The sequence below is a fragment of the Onychostruthus taczanowskii genome, unplaced genomic scaffold, assembly GCF_017590055.1.
Source record: "Onychostruthus taczanowskii isolate IOZ18803 unplaced genomic scaffold, ASM1759005v1 scaffold25, whole genome shotgun sequence".
NCBI lineage: Eukaryota > Metazoa > Chordata > Aves > Passeriformes > Passeridae > Onychostruthus > Onychostruthus taczanowskii.
In genome coordinates, this window is record NW_024499796.1 from 4,785,645 (window position 1) to 4,805,150 (window position 19,506).

General features: G+C 40.3%; 1 protein-coding gene across 4 annotated transcripts in view; it reads right to left on the reverse strand.

Moving 5' to 3' along the window:
- CDK5RAP2 (CDK5 regulatory subunit associated protein 2) overlaps positions 1-19,506 on the reverse strand; it is a 70,340-nt gene that overhangs the window by 21,712 nt on the left and 29,122 nt on the right. For 3 of the 4 annotated variants that reach the window (XM_041406701.1, XM_041406699.1, XM_041406700.1), the window contains exons 17-26: positions 19,237-19,352; positions 17,644-17,772; positions 13,526-13,621; positions 12,897-12,944; positions 12,129-12,313; positions 9,600-10,062; positions 6,240-6,495; positions 4,759-4,875; positions 2,027-2,624; positions 10-242 (exon numbers count right to left, since the gene is read on the reverse strand). In XM_041406701.1, the coding sequence (XP_041262635.1) occupies positions 10-242; positions 2,027-2,624; positions 4,759-4,875; positions 6,240-6,495; positions 9,600-10,062; positions 12,129-12,313; positions 12,897-12,944; positions 13,526-13,621; positions 17,644-17,772; positions 19,237-19,352 (2,241 nt within the window). The remainder of the gene's footprint in view (positions 1-9; positions 243-2,026; positions 2,625-4,758; positions 4,876-6,239; positions 6,496-9,599; positions 10,063-12,128; positions 12,314-12,896; positions 12,945-13,525; positions 13,622-17,643; positions 17,773-19,236; positions 19,353-19,506) is intronic. The other variant, XM_041406698.1, reaches the window with a different exon arrangement.

Genomic DNA, 19,506 nt, shown 5'->3' on the forward strand with positions numbered 1-19,506 from the left:
GCTGCTCACCATAGAGGAATTTCATTTCCAGTTTCTCAAACAGCAGTACACTTTGGTTCAGCTGCTCACGGAAGCCTTCAGCAACATCATAATCAACATCACTGGCCTGGAGCAGCTGCTCAAAGGCCTTCACCAGGCTGGTGAGGTGCTCGTGGTAGGTGGCACAGCCACAGCGGATCTCCTTGATTTGCTGGCATTGGAAGGACAGCTCCCGAACTTGTGAATGAACCAACGAATCATATCTGAGAAAATGAAATTAGCTGTAAAGCCTGCTGGTCATAAATGACATTTAAATATAAATAAAAAGGGAATTAAGCTTATATTCCTAAACTATAATTTTATGTGGCTCAATTTGGTTTTAAAATGGTTTTAACAGCCACAATGAGAGATGTATTGTCTCTGCCTGTTGACTTTGGTATTTAGAGATTATTCTCCTTCACTTCACTGCATCATTTATAAAATGGGCCAAAACTAATGGGATGACTTGATGGCCTGCTTGGAAAGAACATGGATGGCAGCAGAGGTGCCAAATTAAACTAAATAAGAGTGATGCATGTAAATTGTTTCCAAGAATACACATATTTTTCCTGACAGGTTGGGGATTTTTTTTTGTTTGAAAATTCTCCACATCTCTGCATGTGCATTGCAAGAAACAATGACAACCATGTGGTGCCCAAACTCCTGTACTCCACAAGCCAGGATATAAATTTCAACTCAGATAACTGAATTTATTCATTGAATTTACACTTGCAAATGTAGGCATCCCCTTTGTACTGTCACTGTCTGTACCAGAGGTAGAATTCTCTCTCCAGAATCATCCATTAGTAGGGAAAAAAGGAGAGATGATGTTAAAAGATGCAGGGAATCAAACAAAATCTATGGTGATGTGGGTTGTTACAGCATTTTTACTGTCCTTTGTATAGGAAGAGATGCATAACTCATTTTGGGGTCTGTCATTTGTGACTCATGACATTGTCCTAGGCAGAGGCCATAAAAACCTCACAGTGATCCACAGGGTCTCATCCCTTCATTTACAGCTAGATCTTTCCTTGTAAAATGGATGAGGCATATTTTCAAGGTATATTTCTATGGAGTCTGTAACACCACTGTATTTTACAAGATTGAGCCTCAGACACACACACAATAGTCCATGCTGGTGGTTGTTCACTGTCTCCAAATATTTCCACTCAAGCATTTGGAAGACAGGCACAAGGCTGAAAGCCTTTCCTTGTTACAATTTCTGGTATTCCACAGGCCCTCAGGACAATAACAATATTTAAAAGGGAGAAAAGGAGGGTGGATGTTAAAAAAGGCTCACTCTTATGATCCCCCATTGTATGTGTGCAATTTGTACATATGCAGCCAAAATGCTGCCCCAAGTCTCATACAAAATCCAAGACTGATATTTTCAGTCTCCCATAAATGATTTTCCAGCTTATGAGCTTATGCTATAAAATTTCATTCATTAATTCTATATTTATCTGCTCTCACATCCTTCACAGGAAGGCATTACAGCCCTCAACTGCAAAATAAATTGGAACTAGAGCGTGAACATCTTATGTTTACACATCAAGTCTAGGCACTCAAACAGAAGGGCCAGCACCAATCTGCCAGCCCATTGCCCACAGAAACATTTCTGTCTTAAATGGGGTGTTCCATTTCCCTACACTTGGCACCTGAAAATATCCTGAGTGACACAGTCTGTGGTGCTCTGATGACAGAGGTGAGCCTGTCTCACAGGTAACCTGAGCTGGCTCCAGAGAGGATCTCTCACAGCAAAGAGAGTTGTGGGCCTGAGGTGTGGGAGAGACAGATGTCTCTGGCAGAGATGATGGCACAAATTTATCAGTTCTGTACTTAGGGGGTCTTTTAACAAAACATTTCAGTTCCTTTATGCTAATGTTAGTGAAATTTAGCCTTTACTGTAACAACACTTGTGAATAAAATTATCGTCATCTCACCTTGCTGTGCTATTTGGTATTGCTGTTTACCAAAGGGAACCTCAAAGAGCAGCAGTTTTACTCACTTGGATGGTGATGTTGCTCTCAGATTGCTCTGAAGAGGATACATCTCATCAAGATGCACATTCACAACTTGCTCTTTGTCAACTTCTGCCTCATTGACCCACAGCAGCTCCTTAAGGTTTTGTGCTGCCCACGTATCAGGTGCTTGCACAGACTCAGAATCCCTGGTTTTGGTGTGGATCTCATAATCCAGCTGAGGGACACCAGAGGATGTCTGGACTCCTTCCATGGCTGTACCTTGCACTTGTGTGACAAACCCTTCCACAGGCAGGCCTGCATCCCTCACCACTCCATTGGAAACACCACTGAACAAGAGCTGGTCAGAGCCCTGCAGCTGCAGCAGGAACATTTTGTACTTTTCAAGCTCAGACTGCATATTCTTAACTCTTTGTTTCAATTCTTCTATATCCTCTGTGGCTCCAGAACCCTGGAGTGCATCAGTTCTTGCTCCACTCCCTTGGGGAGCATGCAGGCACTTGGAGTCTGAACGTGCAGGGGCTGAGTCAATGTCCTCGTGTCCCATGGGATAAAACTCTTCATCCACCTCTTTGAATGAACTCTGGATATTCCCATTGCTAATGCTATGATGATTTTGCATTTCTGGAAAACAGGAGGCTCGTGTGTGAATATTAGTATTTCTTTAACTGACATTCTGTTCTTAACAATGCTGGAATTAATTATTTCAATTCTATAAGAGCAGAATCAAAATGTAGGTAATTACAAGCTATACATTATTAGTTTGGGACTTCTGACCTCTCTCTGTGATTTGCCATTAATTCAATTTGCATGTCAAGTATTCCAAATCCTTTATTACCTTTCAAATAAACAATACTCAAAATACAACCAACTTTTCTTCCCAAATGCTTGAAAATTCCTTTTGCCATATGCTCTCCTGAATCAGGTACTGACTTAAGCCCAGACCTTTCCAGCCACAAAAATGATAACCTCAAACATGAGGCAAAGGAGACTCTGACTTCACATGGTTCCTCCTAAAGCTTCTAATTAAATATTCTTCTTCTCCCCACTTCAACAATCTATATAAAATCAACTGGAGCATAAAGTCAGTGGAATTTTAAAAAGACTATCAACAAAATAGTCAGATTTTAAAACGAGGCTATAATAACTTCTTTTTAAAAGGTGTTCTAACCAAACCCACTAAAGTCTTTGGTATTAAAGGTTTTACATTTGATATGAACATAACATCCCTCAGGTGACTTTGCCATCCCTTAGTCATGCAATGGCCTCAGATTCAGCCCAATAAAAGCCATATATTCCTACAGATGATCCATGTTTAGAGTTCTGTGCACGTTGAGGGAGGTAGGTGTAAGTAGCCAGCAAAATTATTGTTTTCTAGTTACCAGTAAATTAAATTTTCCCCTTCTATTAGTTCTGAAAAAGATCACTTTGAATTAGAACTTCCCTTTTGGGAGCCAGTTCATTGATCTTTCAGACAGGTTGCAATACTTTCAGATTGGTTTCCATGGAGAATTTGAATGTCCAGGTTCAAAGCTGTAAATCACTACAAAAACTCAGGGGGAACAGCTCTGTGTGAAAGCCCACGACCAAGACCAGAAGAATAAAAACAAATATTACCTAAGATCTGGAATAAAATGAAGCTGTGATTCTGGGATATCAACATTACCCAGAGAAGCTGTGGCTGCCTCATCCCTGGAATGTTCAAGGCCAGGCTGGGCTTGGACCACCCTGGGGTAGTGGAGGTGTCCCTGCCCATGGCAGGGGTGGAAGGGGATGAGCTTTAAGGTCCCTCCAACCCAAACCATTTTCTGGTTTGACATCAGAGGAGATTCTCTGCACTCATTTTGTGTGGCACTCCAAAGGAAGTGGTTCCAGGAAAGTGCCTGGGTATGAATTCTGGAGGACACAAGAAGGGAATGCAGCACTGCATTCAGTAACTGCTGCCGCAGGAACACAGGTGGCAAAAATCCCCAACACCAGGTGAAGTAAACTCTGAAACCCTGATCCCATGCATCACTCCAGATAACAAACAGAGAAAATAAAACCAGATCCTAACAAAGATATTCCAGATCAGAGCACGGGCTATGGGTTTTAATGCAAGAGTGCCCTTTAATTAAAAAGGAGAACTAATGAGCTCCCTGTGCACGTGTCCACGCCCCACAGGGTGCACTGAGCAGGACCCTGCACACCAAAGGACTGCAGAATTGGCCATATCCTCTGCACTCTCCAGTGTTATCCCGGTTACTCCAGCCCTCCCAAGAAAGACTAATGGATGATGCACATACATGGAACACACAGCACTAAGCCTATTTACATTTTCATTAAATGATTCCATTAGGTTTCAGCCTACTTGAATGCCTTCAAATAATTCAGATAAGCAAAATTCTATCATGCAGTTGCTTCATTCCAATAGCTCAGAACTAGATGGAGAAGCAGTAACAAACATTTAATTCAGAAAGGAGTTCAGAAGTGAGGTCATTAGCAACAGAGATCAGAGTCAGGCATAAAACTCATTATTTTTACTGGAAACCAGACTCATAAATCCCTGTGGTCCTTCTGAAAGCACAACCCTGAAAGACCAGCTTGGAGTCTTGGAGCAATTAATCCATAGCAGCTAAGAAAACCAGATTTAAAATCCACAAATAACAGCAAGGGAGATGATTACCTGAAGCAATTTACAATTTTGTAGAACTCAGAAGAAACGGAAGTTTTTTAATTTCCTTTTTTTTTTAAATTCTGTACCATATAAATGCTCTACCTTGATAGTTTTGCTGATTTTTGTCCTTCACATTTTCATTCTTGTCCTCTGTACCTGGATTAACATCTTGGAACTCCACCTGGGTCTCAGTATTATCCAGTTTGAGCAATGAGACAACTGGAGAACAGTGAAGAAAGATAAAAGAGAAATCAGTAAGAGACTGAAAAAAATGAAGTGGGGATAGTATAAAAAAAAAATCTAAACCAAAACCAACCAACCAAATCAATAAACAAAATAAATTAAAAAAAAAATCCCACACCTCATAAACACAAACCTGGTTCTCTGACAGTTTGGAAGAGGAAAATCTTTACTGATAATATGAGTATCTTTAAATACTGGAACTAATTCTAAGGATAACCACTCAGAATTCATTGTGAAGGCTCCTACTAACAAATGAAGACAAACATTTGTAGGTTCCCTTTGTAATGGAACAGTAAATCAATCTCTAGTGCATTTTTAAATGTTTTATGTTCAGCTTAGAAAAAAGGCTTAGAAGTTTCTCCAAAGTGAGCATTGATCACAAACCAATCTGCTGCAATGACTGCAGCAAGTCTCAGAATCAGCAAGTGTGCAGCACCACTGTTACCCAAGGGGAAAACCAGAGTGGAAAGGAAATCACAGGACTGCAGCTTCTGATTCTTTCAGGATCTAATTCAAAGCCCTGCCCTTCAGGATTCTCCACAGGTTTTGCACCTACCAGAATTAATTGCTCCAGCCCCATCAGCCAAAGTATTTATAACAAATTGTACCATATCTGTGCCTTGCCAAACAATGTTATTTTTAACAACACTCTCTGCAGCCTCTGGGTCTGACAGTAGCTCACCCACCACTTGTCTGAGTCTTATTTTTATATTTACTCTCCCTTACCTATCCTTCACACCACTACTCAGTTTTTAATCTAACTGCTAAGTGCATTTTTATTTTTCTACCACCCCAAATCTTTATCTAATACCCATTCCTCTGTCTTACAATTTGTCATACTTTGCTGATCCCAGTACTTTGTCAACAACTGAGTTTAAATTAACCCAGCCACAGTGGGAACAGACACAGCTGACTTGACTGATCAGTGGAATATTGGAAAAGTTTAATTATCCAGCATAAACAAAATCAGGATTTTTATATCCTCTTGTCTCCATTACAGGCAGTTTTCATTAAGTTTGGCATCTTATTAAAGGAATTTTTTATTTGCCCAAACAGTGATATATGTGTGCCCATGTAAGCACCCTCTGACCTGCTATTTATTACAGACCTTACACGTGTACACAGCACTTTTTGTCCCACAAAAAGCTGGTGTACATCATAGCGGCAATCAGAAAAAAAGATGTTTTTTCAAGGTCTACACATGTTTGTCTACTCAAGAAACTTGTAAGATTAAGCAGTATTGGAGTATATAAAGATGATTTGCATTTACTTTCTGCTGCAAGAGAAGCTGCCACTACTCCAGGCAGGACCATGAGTCACCAGATTTGGTTTTTATTTACCTCTCCCTGATGTGTTTCCCTGTGCAGGCTCCTCTGGAAGGTTTTCATCTCCAGACTCATGCAATAACTCTCCATTAGGCTGTGCCTGAAATGGTTTGCTTTGTATTTCACAGGCTCTCAGACCTTCAGGACGTGCCCTGGAAGGATGCTGTGTTTCTGAAGCTGATTTCTGCAGCAAAGGGACATTTCCTAATGCTCTGCAGGGTCTTACAAGCACAGGCAGCCGTGATTTCTTGGGCAAAGAAGCAGAGCCAGTCTGAAAAAGGCATGGAAGAAAATGGGCAGTTAGTGACTCATATGTAACAGTCAAGTGTAGGAAGTATGAGCAAACAGTCCAGGAAAAATGAAAATTCTCCTGTAAAATCAGGCAGCTGTCACATTAGTTTTGAAAATAAAATTGCAATACCCTTGGCTACATGAGAAATAAACATTCACAGAGGCAAAATACCCATTTCACTGGTACAATTTTCTGTAAGTCCCAGCTGCTCATGCATCTTTAACTTTCCAGCTCCTGGAGCAGGACAGCAAATCCAGCAATGCCTACCAAAGGCTTTTAACCACCAGGTGTATCAATTAGCTCTGGATTTGTAGCTGCCTTAGGAAAATAGTTTCCCACCCAAACTGACCTCTCTAAGTGCTAATTTATATCATTTGTATCATAAATGTATGCCAGCCCAGCAACTTCTTCCCTTAAAACCTTTTTTTTTCTTTTTTAAATTTGAGGATCCTCCTCATTTTTCAACAATGCTTACAAAATTTCAAACAAAATTTCAACAAAAGCTTATTTTTCTTTCTTCCTTTAGTCCCACCCAACATGTCCTACTTCCAGCTTTGAGAAAATCAGCATAACTTTGCATCAGCCACAGAGAAATCCTTTACGAACAAAACCAGTTTCTTCACCCATTCACTCTATAAATTGCTTCTGAAGGATTCCCATTTCCTGCTGTATCAGACATTCCCTCACTGGAGTTGGGGGAAGCTGCATTTCCTAAGTCACTACATTTTTGCCTCTCACCTTTGAAAGACTCTGCATAAAATAAATGTTCCTTGTTTAAACCACACAGCATAAACCAGTGCTGTCTCCAAAAAGATAAAAGCATGCCATGTGTTGATGAGAGTTATGGAATTGTGTGTAATAATAATAAAAACCAATAATGGCATGTTCAGATAGATTTAGTTTATAATTTTGCTGTTCATTTGCTCCACCAGTGCTGTTAAGTCCCCTAATTTCTTTCACCACCCAATGTATTCTGAAATACCTTTCCACATTCACTTCTCAGCAATTACAGTCTTTACACAATTTAAAATCATAAAAAGCAAGTTCCATTTTCCAAATGCCATCCTCAATTCCTTTTGTACATATATGAGAACAGTATCCTTCACAGGCTGCAAAATAAATCCAGAACTTCCAGCTAACTAAACTGCTTTAATAACACCAAACCATTTCCAGCTGTCTCAGGGCTGTGGCACAGACACATTTGTCACCCAGATTACCCAAAGGCCACTTCAGCTGGCTACATCAAATTATTTATAAAAGCCATTCCAAAGCTAAAGATACAGTGCATTAGTCCAAACAAGAAAGCTTTTAAAGCAACTCATTCAAGGGCTACATTGAGGGTGCCACTGATTAAACCAGAGAGGAATCTGGAAATGGTGAATAAGAACAGTAAACTGAAACTCAGGGAAAACAGGAACTTGAAAAACAAAAGAAAACTGCAGAAAGAATCAGAAAGTCATGGAATGGTTTGGGTTGGAAGGAACCTTGAAGCTCATCTCATTCCATCCCCTGCCATGGCAGGGACACCTCCCACTGTCCCAGGCTGCTCCCAGCCCGGTCCAGCCTGGCCTTGGACACTTCCAGGGAGCCAGGGCCAGCCACAGCTGCTCTGGGCACCTGTGCCAGGGCCTCACCACCTTCACAGGGAAGTATTTTTTCCTAATATCCCATCTTCAATATCTTGCCCCCCTTCATCTTCAGGCCATTCCCCCTTTTTCTGTCACTTCATGCCCAGGACAAAGCCTTATCAACATCCCTTCATTTACAAGCCCCTTCCTTCAGAAAAATGAACCCAACAGGAACAAGCCAGAATAAAAATGAACCACTCCTAGTTGCTACCTCTCAGAAATCTCTTGATCACTAAAGTTATGGAAACCATTCTTTGCAGAAGGTGCTACAACATTCCCTGTTAGCAGTGCACAAAATCAAAAGCAACGCTCCCCTTTGTCTGCTCCACAGGAGCAAAGATCTTCAAAGAGTTTTCAACTTCACTTCTATCACTGCTGCTGAAACAATACACAGAACTCTTTAGCAGACACTGTTTTCCCACCTCTTTGTTTGGGATCACAGTCTGCCTGCAGACAGAAGCTTCAAAACCCACCTGGCCCGAGCACACCCTGCCTGCACTCCCAGAACAGACTCTGTGCACCCAGGTCCCAGACAAACACAACAAACTGCCCCCAAGCCACAGGGCACTCCTGGCCACACTTCTCAGGGAGCAAGACACAATGACAGGACGTTAAAAAAAGCCTAAAGTTAAGATCTGAGTTTGTGGAAGTGTCCCACTATGGAGGGGCTTGACAGCTGGCCTGCAAGCAAAGCGGAGTTAATAGAAGAAATAACAATTGATGATTTTCGGGTGTATCCATAGCAAGGAAGAAGACAAGGCCGTCAGCATGGAAACAGATTAGAAAAGATACATGAACATTTTTTGTTCATTTCTGAAGCTACATTACGTGCATAAGTAGATGTGTATACGTGCCTTATTAAATTTCTGTAAAACTTTTGCCAATTATATTGACATTAATTGCTTTGCACCAATGAATATAGTAAGTTATTGTGATGTAGTTAATGACTTAAGATCATGCTTTGTTAAGGGTATATAAGCTGGAGAACATGCAGAATAGAAACTTTTTTCTTCTTGGACCCTGATCAGGTGTGTGTATGTGACATCCAACCTAACAGTGACATCCCACAACCCCTGCACAGCCTGCTCCCAGATGTGATGCAAATCTGGAATTTTCTAGAACACTTTTGCCATTTTAGACTTCATCAGCTCCAAATGCTCTAGTTGTGTACATTATGAAAAAGAAACACAGACTCTCTTTTTCCAAAAGCTGTAATATTTACGAGTGTGTGGTCCCAGGGAGGATTGAAATTCAATTAATTAACGTTCTAAAGCACACTGAAGTAGGAGATGAAAAGCTCTGAACATTAAGAACAATTATCTAAAATATATTTGGCTTACATCTCTTTTCCTAATATTAAAACTCATACAAAAGCAAGATTTAATATTAGAAATGAAATATATTTTTCCCTTTTATACATCTATTCCCTAAGTACAAAAAAGAGAATAAACTTACTTCATTTGTTCTAGTAAAAGAAAGCCTTTCATGCTGTTCACCCTTCTTATACACATTTTCTTGCTGATGTTCTGCTTCTGCATTTAATCTTGAATATTTTGACTTTTCTTCTGAGGCTCCTTTTTTGCCTTCATGTTTGAATCTCATGACATTACTCTCTAAAGTCATTGTTTGCATAGCTGCATCTTTCAATTCCACTTTCAACAACTGACTCGCCTTATTAATCTGTGGCACTGCATCTGGATAAAGCTTCTCTTCCCCATCAAAAGTTGATTTCAATTCTGCTCGCTGCTTTAAGAATTTAGTGACCTGCTTGAAATGTTTGAGTTGAGCTCTTAGTTGAATAATCATTTGCCTAAGATCTTTTTCATCCTTTTTCTCTATATCTTCACTTGAACATTCTTCCTCTGTCGTGTTCAGATGATCTAACAGTTCATTTACAATTTTCATTTGTTCTTGTCTGCTACACTCAGGAAAGAGGAGAGAAAAGACATGAATTTAGATTTTTATTTAAGCAAACAAAAACACCTTCCAAGAAACCCTTCTGCTGTGTTGTGACATATCTGAAATTCCCAGGAGGTTCTGTTTTTACTCACTAATGAATTACTCACTTAACAGAGTTTTTGGATCCTTTTCACAAGATGAATTATATCATAAATTGCCTCATCATGGCTTTTCTTCTATTTCACACAGAAATAGAAGAAATATGAATGGATTCTCAAAAAAGTTTACTCTCTACCTTAAAAGTTAATTTATACCAACACCACACCAGACTCTAGATCATACAATCATAGTTTAGCCCAAGCTGGAAAGAACCCACAAGGACCATCAAAGTGCAACTTCTGGCCCTGATGTTGATTTTTTGCATAAATCTACCCCTCCATGAACTTCTAATGGAACAGGCAAGATGAAAAATGAGTAAACAGCCAAAAAGCCTACAAAACCAGCTCATTACAGACACCAAACTGCCCCGTGGATAACTAGCAGCTCATGGACAGCAATGTTTTAAGAGAAACTGAAGCCAAATAAGAGACATTTAAAGCAGAAGCAAGCTCTGAAATTCTAGAGACAATTTCATGTGTCCAATAGAGAGCTGTTTGTGCCATTAAACATATAAACCAGAGTTTTAAACAACTGCATTTGTATAATTTAGCATATGAAATGGTAGAAGCTAACTAGGCTTTTTATGGCTTCCTTTGGCATCTAATGGCATTAGTGAGAATTCAGCTATGCAAAGCACAGGCTCATCACCCATCAGCCTGGTCATTTATACTTGAACACAGGAAAAATTACACACTAGAGTGGTAAAGATGACGGTACTAGAATTACTCATTAGCCAACTTTTAAGTAAAGATAACAAATAAACAATGTTTTCTCTTCATTTCTAAGGGAGTACTATCTCCTCATTCACCACTAACTACTCCTGTGACAACTAAGACAATTTATGCCTGTTGGGAGAGTTTTAAATAGTAATGTGAAAATACAGAATTGCCTGAGTGAAGCCAAGTGCAGCATGGTGAGCACAGAAACCAGGGTTGTGTAACTCCACTGGAGATTCTGCTCCCAGCACTGACAGGCACTGCAAAAGTCACAGAATTCTGCACAGAGTCAGTCCTGAGACCAGGAAAGCAACTAGAGAAGGAAAAGGAGCTACAGAACAAGGAAAGGAATATGAGAATGATCTACAGCAAAGCTGTAACTCAGTGCTCAACCAGGAGATTAACTGGTGTGAACACGAAACTGGGGTAAATCAGTCAGGGTGTGTGGTTTTCCTTGCCTGGCATTGTCCAGTTCCTATGGAAATGAGCATTTCAGCTGGGAATTGATCAAATCCCAGTGCAACACACACAAACACACACTTGAATTCCACTGGTGCCAGTAGGGCTTGTATAGATTTAGTTCCACAAGTGAAAAGTGACCCAAGAACTGAGAACACAGCTCAGCCAGTCCAACATATGGTGAAATAACCCATTAGTCAAGTGCAGGAGAGGGCCCCAGCTCCCTAAACTGAGAGCAGCAAAGCCCTGTCCACCCAGCCCAGGTGTGCAGCACCATCCATTCAAAATTATCTCTGTAAAAAGTCACTCTAACTCCAGTTTCTCCATCCTTAGATCCTTTTACATACTGTTTTTACAGCAGTAAAGTGCTGTCCCTTCCACCACACCATTTTCACTGACCTGCGCTCTCCGATATTTTGGTTTTCCAAGAAAAATAGCAGCTACTGTCAACTAAGCTCTTTGACTCTGTTAGACCCCACCCTGAAAACAATCAGTCCCTGCAGTAAAGCTCTCTGGATCAGTAACTTTGCAGAGTTTCTTCCTAGCAATGGGGTTTTTTTAAGGATTTCTACTGATAGTGTGTTTCCTAATTACTTAATTGCATGATAGACTAAAATGGCTCTGAAGGTGCCTTGCCAATCTCTCAGGTAAATTAGACAGTGCCATTATCTAAATTCACTTTAGCAAAATTACCTTATTCTCTTCTCAAATAGAAATACTGTCAAAAGCAGTGCATATCCCTCATACTCACGTAGATTCCAGCACAGATGTTCTATTTTCTCTTAGAAGAGATGTGAGCAAGTTCTCTTCTGTTTCATGTTCACTCATTCCTGTTCTCAAGTGTTTGTCAGTTGTATCATGCTCAAATTGAGGCTTAATTGGACTCCTATAATGTCTGTCTTTGCAGAAACTCTCTGAATAGCCTGATGGAGTTATCTGTTAAAAAATTGCAAACATTGTCTTATTACACAGGTATGTAATGTTCTATTAAATTCAGGGCTGTAATCTTTCTGTAATCAGGTTCTGTAATTCCTGATGCTCTTTATCTACATTAAGAAGCACCCACAGACATTTTGCTGACTATTTATTAATAGAAAAACTAATTAACATCTATTTCATATGATTAATTCATAGGGATCAGTTGTTCAGTAAGGAGTAGGAAGATTTCCCTGAAGGTCTTTATCTAACAAGAGGTATGAAACTTCTGAAATGTGCCTGCAGACTGCAGCTAACAATTTTATTAGCTCAGCTTTGAATCACTTATATTTACAGTACAGATTCTGTCCTGGGATCTCCAGATTCAAGCCCTGACAGCTGGGACAGAACAAAACTTGGAAGCATTTACAAGCTGCCAACTTTCTGTATAAAACACCATGGACTGTGGGATCTCCACAATCATTCAAACCCCAGTTAAACAATCAAAATCTGCAGCAATGACATGAGTGTTCAATCTGGGCCATCTGGGTACAATTCCCAACAGCAACAAGAGCCAAAAGAGTTTTTACAATACATCACTTACCTGTTTATCCACCTCACAAGGAAAATCCAAAGATACTTGAAGGCATACCTGGTAAACAGAGAAACACAGAAATTACAGATTTCATAAAGCAAAATATCACCCTTCTTCAACATTACAAACCAGTTTGCAACCTGAGTTATTTTATGATTCCATGATGCTTTATCTCACATTGATTGGACTGAGAGGCCAGCAGGTTCCTGTTTGTATGAAAATACAGTTTACCATTTACCAAGCTATCAAGCATTTCAACCCTAAAGAAAGATCTACAGGATTTTTGCCTCAACCACAGGAAGTGAATCTCACACAATTTGTATTCCAGGCCTGACTGCAATGGAGGCAGAAGATCAACCCGTGTGGATGTAAAGAAACACAATTTCAAGGGACTCTGTCACCCCCACTCAGGGTGACTATGAGTACTCAAACAGAAAACAATGAAAGCAATCTTGAATGCAAAACCAGCCCAGAAACACAGGAAAAAGCTTCCAGAAGATCTTCAGGATAACAATTAGTTGAAAGCAAAATCAGAAACCAAGAAAAGTATGTTCTATGCAGAAGACTTTACGCTCTAAGAAAATGAAGGCATTTTAAAGGCATGCAGAGAAGAGAGCACTGTCCCATAATGCTCCTACCTGACTGACCCTCTCACAAAACTGACTGTTCTGCACCTTCTTGTCATTGTCACCATCTTCAGGCTGCATCACAGGCTTCTCTGTTGTTTCAAGACACTACACAAAGTATGGAATGATGTGAAAATGTAGCACAAAAAAAAATACTGTGATATGAAACGTGCATAAATAAGTCAGTGGTATGTCTTAAAAGAAAAATAAAAAAGCCTGTAATACAAAGTAACAAACACTGAATTAGATTCCTTCAACAAGATCAAAGAAAATTAATATAAACCCCAGGAATTACTCATATCAAATAAAGAGAAACTTTATCTTATACATTCCTTCATTTTTATTTAACCCTTCCTCCTCAGAATTTATAGAACATATAAAAACCATTTAACCTCTCATGGCAAAGGAGCTCTGCATCCTCAGTCGTGTCCCCATTCTGCCTATTTTATTTTCCAATTTCCAGAATTTATTTTTATTTGCTACACAATTTAGGCTCTTCTCCAGCATTCAAGAAATAGATGTTTTTAGAACTAAGCACATGTGGCTTGCTGTACACTAGAAAGATTTACTGTGCCACTGAAGGTTACAATCTGCTGTGTCTATGCCTACATTTGCCCATTTGCAGCAAATGGTGCCAAATCATCTTTTACTCTCTGTTTCCCACAGAACCAAACTCATCTCATTGCCTGAGCAAAGAGGAGGAGGAGGACTCAGCTTTTTTAGGAGCAGCACCCATGTCCCTGACATCAGCATCCCTGAGAGCAGAAGCAGAACCCCTTTGGTTTGCTGCATGCTGTTGAGCACTTCCAGAGATACAGAGGCTGCTCTGGGCACCCTGTGCCAGGGCCTGCCCACCCTCCCAGGGAAGAATTGCTCCTAATATCCCACCCAAACCTGCACTCCTTCATCTTAAGGCCATTCCCTGTGTCCTGTCTCTCCATGCCTTGTCCCCAGTCCCTCTCCAGCTCTCCTGGAGCCCCTTCAGGCCCTGCAAGGGCTCTGAGCTCTCCCTGGAGCCTTCTCCTCTCCAGGTGAGCACCCCCAGGTGTCCCAGCCTGGCTCCAGCCCTTGGAGCATCTCTGTGGCTCCTCTGGAAACTCTAATTATGCCCAGTCCATGGATGGGACACAGCCCTGACACAGAGGATCCCAACCCTAGGACAGAGCTAGTTCTGCTTCCTCAGAAAACTGGGAATTGAGTGGATGTGTGTGGTTTGATTTTGATTTTTTAACTGAGTATGCATTGAATGTATGCACATATAAATATATATATAGATAAAAAATATACATATATATGTACAAAATTAATGAGAAAAGCCCTTTTATCTCCCAAGCCCTTGCAGTATAAGCAAGTCTAATGGTTTTAGGTATGAATTTTAAAAGGCAGAAACTGGATGGTGCAGAGTATTAATATATTTGCCTTTTACAGATAGAATTCTAGATGGAAAACTGACTTCCAAGTCATGTTTGAGTTACCTTGGTATTTTCACTCAGACTTGCTTTTGTAGGACAACACAGAGTAAAGACAATTTGAAAGCTGGTGAAAGACACAGAGGGGGTTAGGGTAGATAACAAGAGCATTCATTACAAAAAAAATTTTTGTTGTAATCATGGGATGCCAAAAGTCCAATAATGTTAACTATTATTTTTAAAAAAACTACTTAGGTTGAATCTTCCATGTGGAGGTTCAGCACAAACCCTACATTTGTGTATAAAAAATAAACTTATTTGCACATATAACTTATCCATGTAATGCAACTACCTTTTATGGGTCAACATTATTTAGTATCTGCTTTTCCCAGGCTAGTATTTGGTTTAATAAGTGAGGATTCATTAATGAAATTACTGCATAAAACCAACAGGTTGTAAATACACTGTGACAATAAATCACTGCAGGCTGAGCCTGATCCTATGGTCCTGTCTGAGAGGCTGACACGTCCTGGACTCCAAGGAATATGACCTCACGTGCAACAAAATATTAAAAGAAAATAAGTGTCTTTAGGCCAGAAAGACAAGTCTACCAAAAATAAGCTGCCTGTTTTCAATACTTCCGTGGAGACTGAAAACCAGGAGAATGTTTTTCCTAAATGAAGCACTGATGTGCTGGGTTTGCAAAGCTCCCCAGAGCCCTGAAATCACTGAGGCTGCTCCTCTCTGAGAAGGCAGATGTTCAGAGGACAGCACAAAAACAACCTTTTCCTCTCCTCCTTCTCCCTCCCAGCACGAACAGGAAGGCAAGGAGCAGAGGACAAGGGGCTGTCACAGCCTGCAGAGGCACCGACGTGCACATTCCTCTGATTTGTGCTCTGCTTTGGGAAGGAAAAGCTGGATGGGAGCATTTTAAGAACCTGAGGAAGATTCCATATCCAAATTCCTCTTATAACACAGATGTTAGTGTCACCCCAGCACTACCTGCCAACAAATTCTAGCTCAAAAAATACGAAAAAAATGTAAGGGGTTTTTGAGAGTGGTTGTTAATAAGCAAAATACATTGCTGTCATACCCACAACCCAATATCCATTTATTGCCACACATGATAAAAAAATAGCTTTTGAACTAAAAACTTTTAACTAAAGATCCTTTCATTTTTGAGCTCCACAGTACTACAGTCATTCTGGCACTGATTAAAATCCATATTTGACTTTCCTATTTCCTTTCCCAGATGTTTATTTATATTTTACAAGCCTAACTCTGTGTCATTTTACGTCTGATTCTGCAGTTTCTTCAGTGAGCAGCCCAGTATGCAGCTGTCATGTCGAGAGGGGCAGGAGCACACAGCATCGTGTCACGATAATCCTGGCACAGGACAGGAATTCCCTTGGAATTCACCGTGGCATCCACGGGGATGCAGAGCCCTCTGCAGGATGATGAGACAAATTGCTGAAAATGTTAATTACAGAGAGTGCAGGCAGCCGGAGAGGGATCACCCAGCAGCTCTTCTCCCAAACCTCTCAGTGACACATAAATTCACCATTTCAATAAAACTATGGCACACCTAAAGGTCTGTTTCTAATTTAAAATATGCTTCAATTAAAGACAGCATGACTGTGTCTTAAAACTGAAGAAGCAAAAATATTTTGTGATTGTCCCAGTATACCTGCAGCACTTCCAGGAAAAGACAGGAGCTTTTTTCCTGAGTTCTGCAGAAAAAAAACATTAATTCTACAGTCCCAGTTCTTGAATCAGCAGTCCTGCATAGAACTGATGCAAACTATTTCTAATCTTGTTCTTTTGAGTTTAATTCAGGAATTCAAGACACAAAGTACCAGCACCATCATCATTCCTTTTGTATTTTTTCCTTCCTCTTCAATACATTTTGCACAAGGATGGAACTGAAAGCAAAAGCCACAAAGGAACATAAAGACAAACACTACCAGCCACATTTCAAGTAATACTTTCCAAGTTGGAAGGGTCACCCAGAACCTCCTGGACAACCTTCACACACACGAGGGGACCCAGCACCCAAAATGCAGCCAGTGCAAGGGTTTTGCCAAGGCCTCTCCTTCCCCACAGCTGAGAACAGTCCCAGCTCTGGGGAAATGAATGAAACACCCAGCAGGGATTATTTATTTCCTTGCACCTCTCAGCAAGCCACTACAGTGCTGGCCCTTCTTCAGGTACTGCTGTATCCTATATGAAGAAATAGCCACCTGCTTAGGTGACCTGAAGTTCTATTCCTTGGGTTTTGGCTACACTGAACCCTCCTATTCTGAAGAGATCTGAAAGAAACTCTTTAGATAATTAGACACAGCCTGAGAATTACTATGCAATAGCAAACAGACTTTCAGGAACAACTAAAATGTTTTTAAAGATATTGCTTTCTTTGTAAAGTTAACTATTTCCCTCCCTTTCAATTGACAAAACAAATAGATCACAGACCCAATTAATATTTAAATTAGTATGTTGCTTCCCTAAAATCAACTTGACACATCACTGAACACTTGCATTGAGCTGCTTCTCTGTCGTGCTAACATGTTAAAGTTGTTTACATCATTAATTTAAAAAGTTATTACAAGGAATTAGCAACCTCAGCCCCAAGGGCTTTACACTACTCCTGCACTGATGGAAATGACTCCACAAGGCAGATCAGATGTGAGAATCAGACTCACTACTTTAAAACAGAAAACCTACCTCTCTGTGGTTTAGTATTTCCAGCGCTTCCTTTCCTTGAGAATCCTTTGTACAACACCCAGACTGTCTTGCCTTAAGTTCTTGATTAATTGACTGCAGCTCTTTGACCATCAGCAGCAGGTCAGCAACCTAAATAACCAAAGGAAGAACAAGCAGAACTGGTAACATCCAAACTAGTGGGAAAACAAATGATGGCAGATAAATCTCCAGCTAAATGCAAACTGCACAGTTGGAAGCCTGGGTTTGTGTATCTGCTCCTGTGTTTATCTCCCTAGGTATGGAAACATGCTTCTGTATTTGTGAATTAGTGCTCAAGGTACCTTTGGAACACTGTAGTTCACAGTCAGTTATTAAGTTTAGGTAACAAGTTTCACAACTCAGTAGCAAGAACAAACCTGAGGGCATTCACACAAACAGCTGATTTGAGAAGAAATATTTCATGCAAGAAAAAACAGCATTACTGGAAAGAAGCAGCATTCAGGAACAAGCTGTTCTTCTCTCTCCAGCCCCCTTTAAAAGCCACTCTCATTCTGAGCAGTTTCACAGACACACAATCTGACTGGGCAGTTGGGTTCAAAACTCCCATGGCCACAGCACCATGAAGTGTATCAAGAAGACAAGGTTTGGAGAAAAAAGTGAAATCTTTTTATTAGACCAATTAATACACTTGGAAAACCAGGTCAGCTTTCAGTCACACCCTTTTTCCAGTAAGAAATTACTTATAAATATCTTTTGCTAATATCTTTTGTCCCTGAGCCTTCTGAAGGGAGCATGCTCAGAGATAAAAGTGGTGAAACCCCAGAATGGCACTGGGACACAATCTGGGGTTTTTTTAGGGACACCTGTTCCAAGTAAGACAAACTTCCTTCCTTCAGACTCCCCACCTCCAGAGCATGGGCACCTGCCTACAATTCAGCTGTCCCTGAGAAACAGAAAAACTTCACTTATGCTCACTCCCAACCAACCACACTCAAAATTATTCCTTGTCATGAACTTGTGCATGGATCAGATATCACTGTGCAGGATCAGGAGAAAGAGAAGAAGTTTCTGAACTTCAATACTGATTCATTGTTTGGTCTGCATATTTCATCTCTGTGAATTTCAGTTCTCCTTACAGACAACAGAGAACTCACCTCAGGGTTATTTTATAACATGCCCTATTTACCAAAAGATTTGCAAATCCTGGGATGGAGTGTGCTGTACAGAATATAGAGTATAGACACCACCACCTCCATGATTAATGAAGGTGAATAAAATACACATTGTGGGATGCTCAAGGCAAAACCTTTCTTTGGAGTTGATGTAGATGGTGCCTGAAACATGGTACTGAGTCAAAACCTTGAGTCCAGGAGTCCAACACCACAAAATCCTGGCTGCAAATCACTCAGCTTTCAGCTGATTCTGAAGCCCACGGGTGTAACAAAGTCTAAAGAGCTCATAAAAGGTGGGTCACAGACCACACAGATGGGAGCTTCAAATCCTTTCAGAACTACCCAACTGTACCTAAATAAATGTTTCTGTGAGAGACAAAGAAACTAAAAACAAAGCAGAATTAAGCCATTAGGAACAGTAAATAATGTAAAAGATCAATACCTTTTTTTTAAGTTCTTCCAGAGACAGATGGTCTATCTGAAGGCTTAAATGGTCTTGTTCTCCCAAACAGATACTCATATAAGATGTTTGATCTCCACAGAAAGATAGAGTTTCATCTGCCAAAATAGCCAAGGCCAGACGTTATTTCACAAACTCCATTTGCAGGGAAACACAGCACAGAATGCACAGGACATTTCCAATAAGAACCTTCCAGTAAGTCTGTGGGAGGCCAGTTAGAATGTTTCATTCCCAAAATAAGCTTTCTGTTTA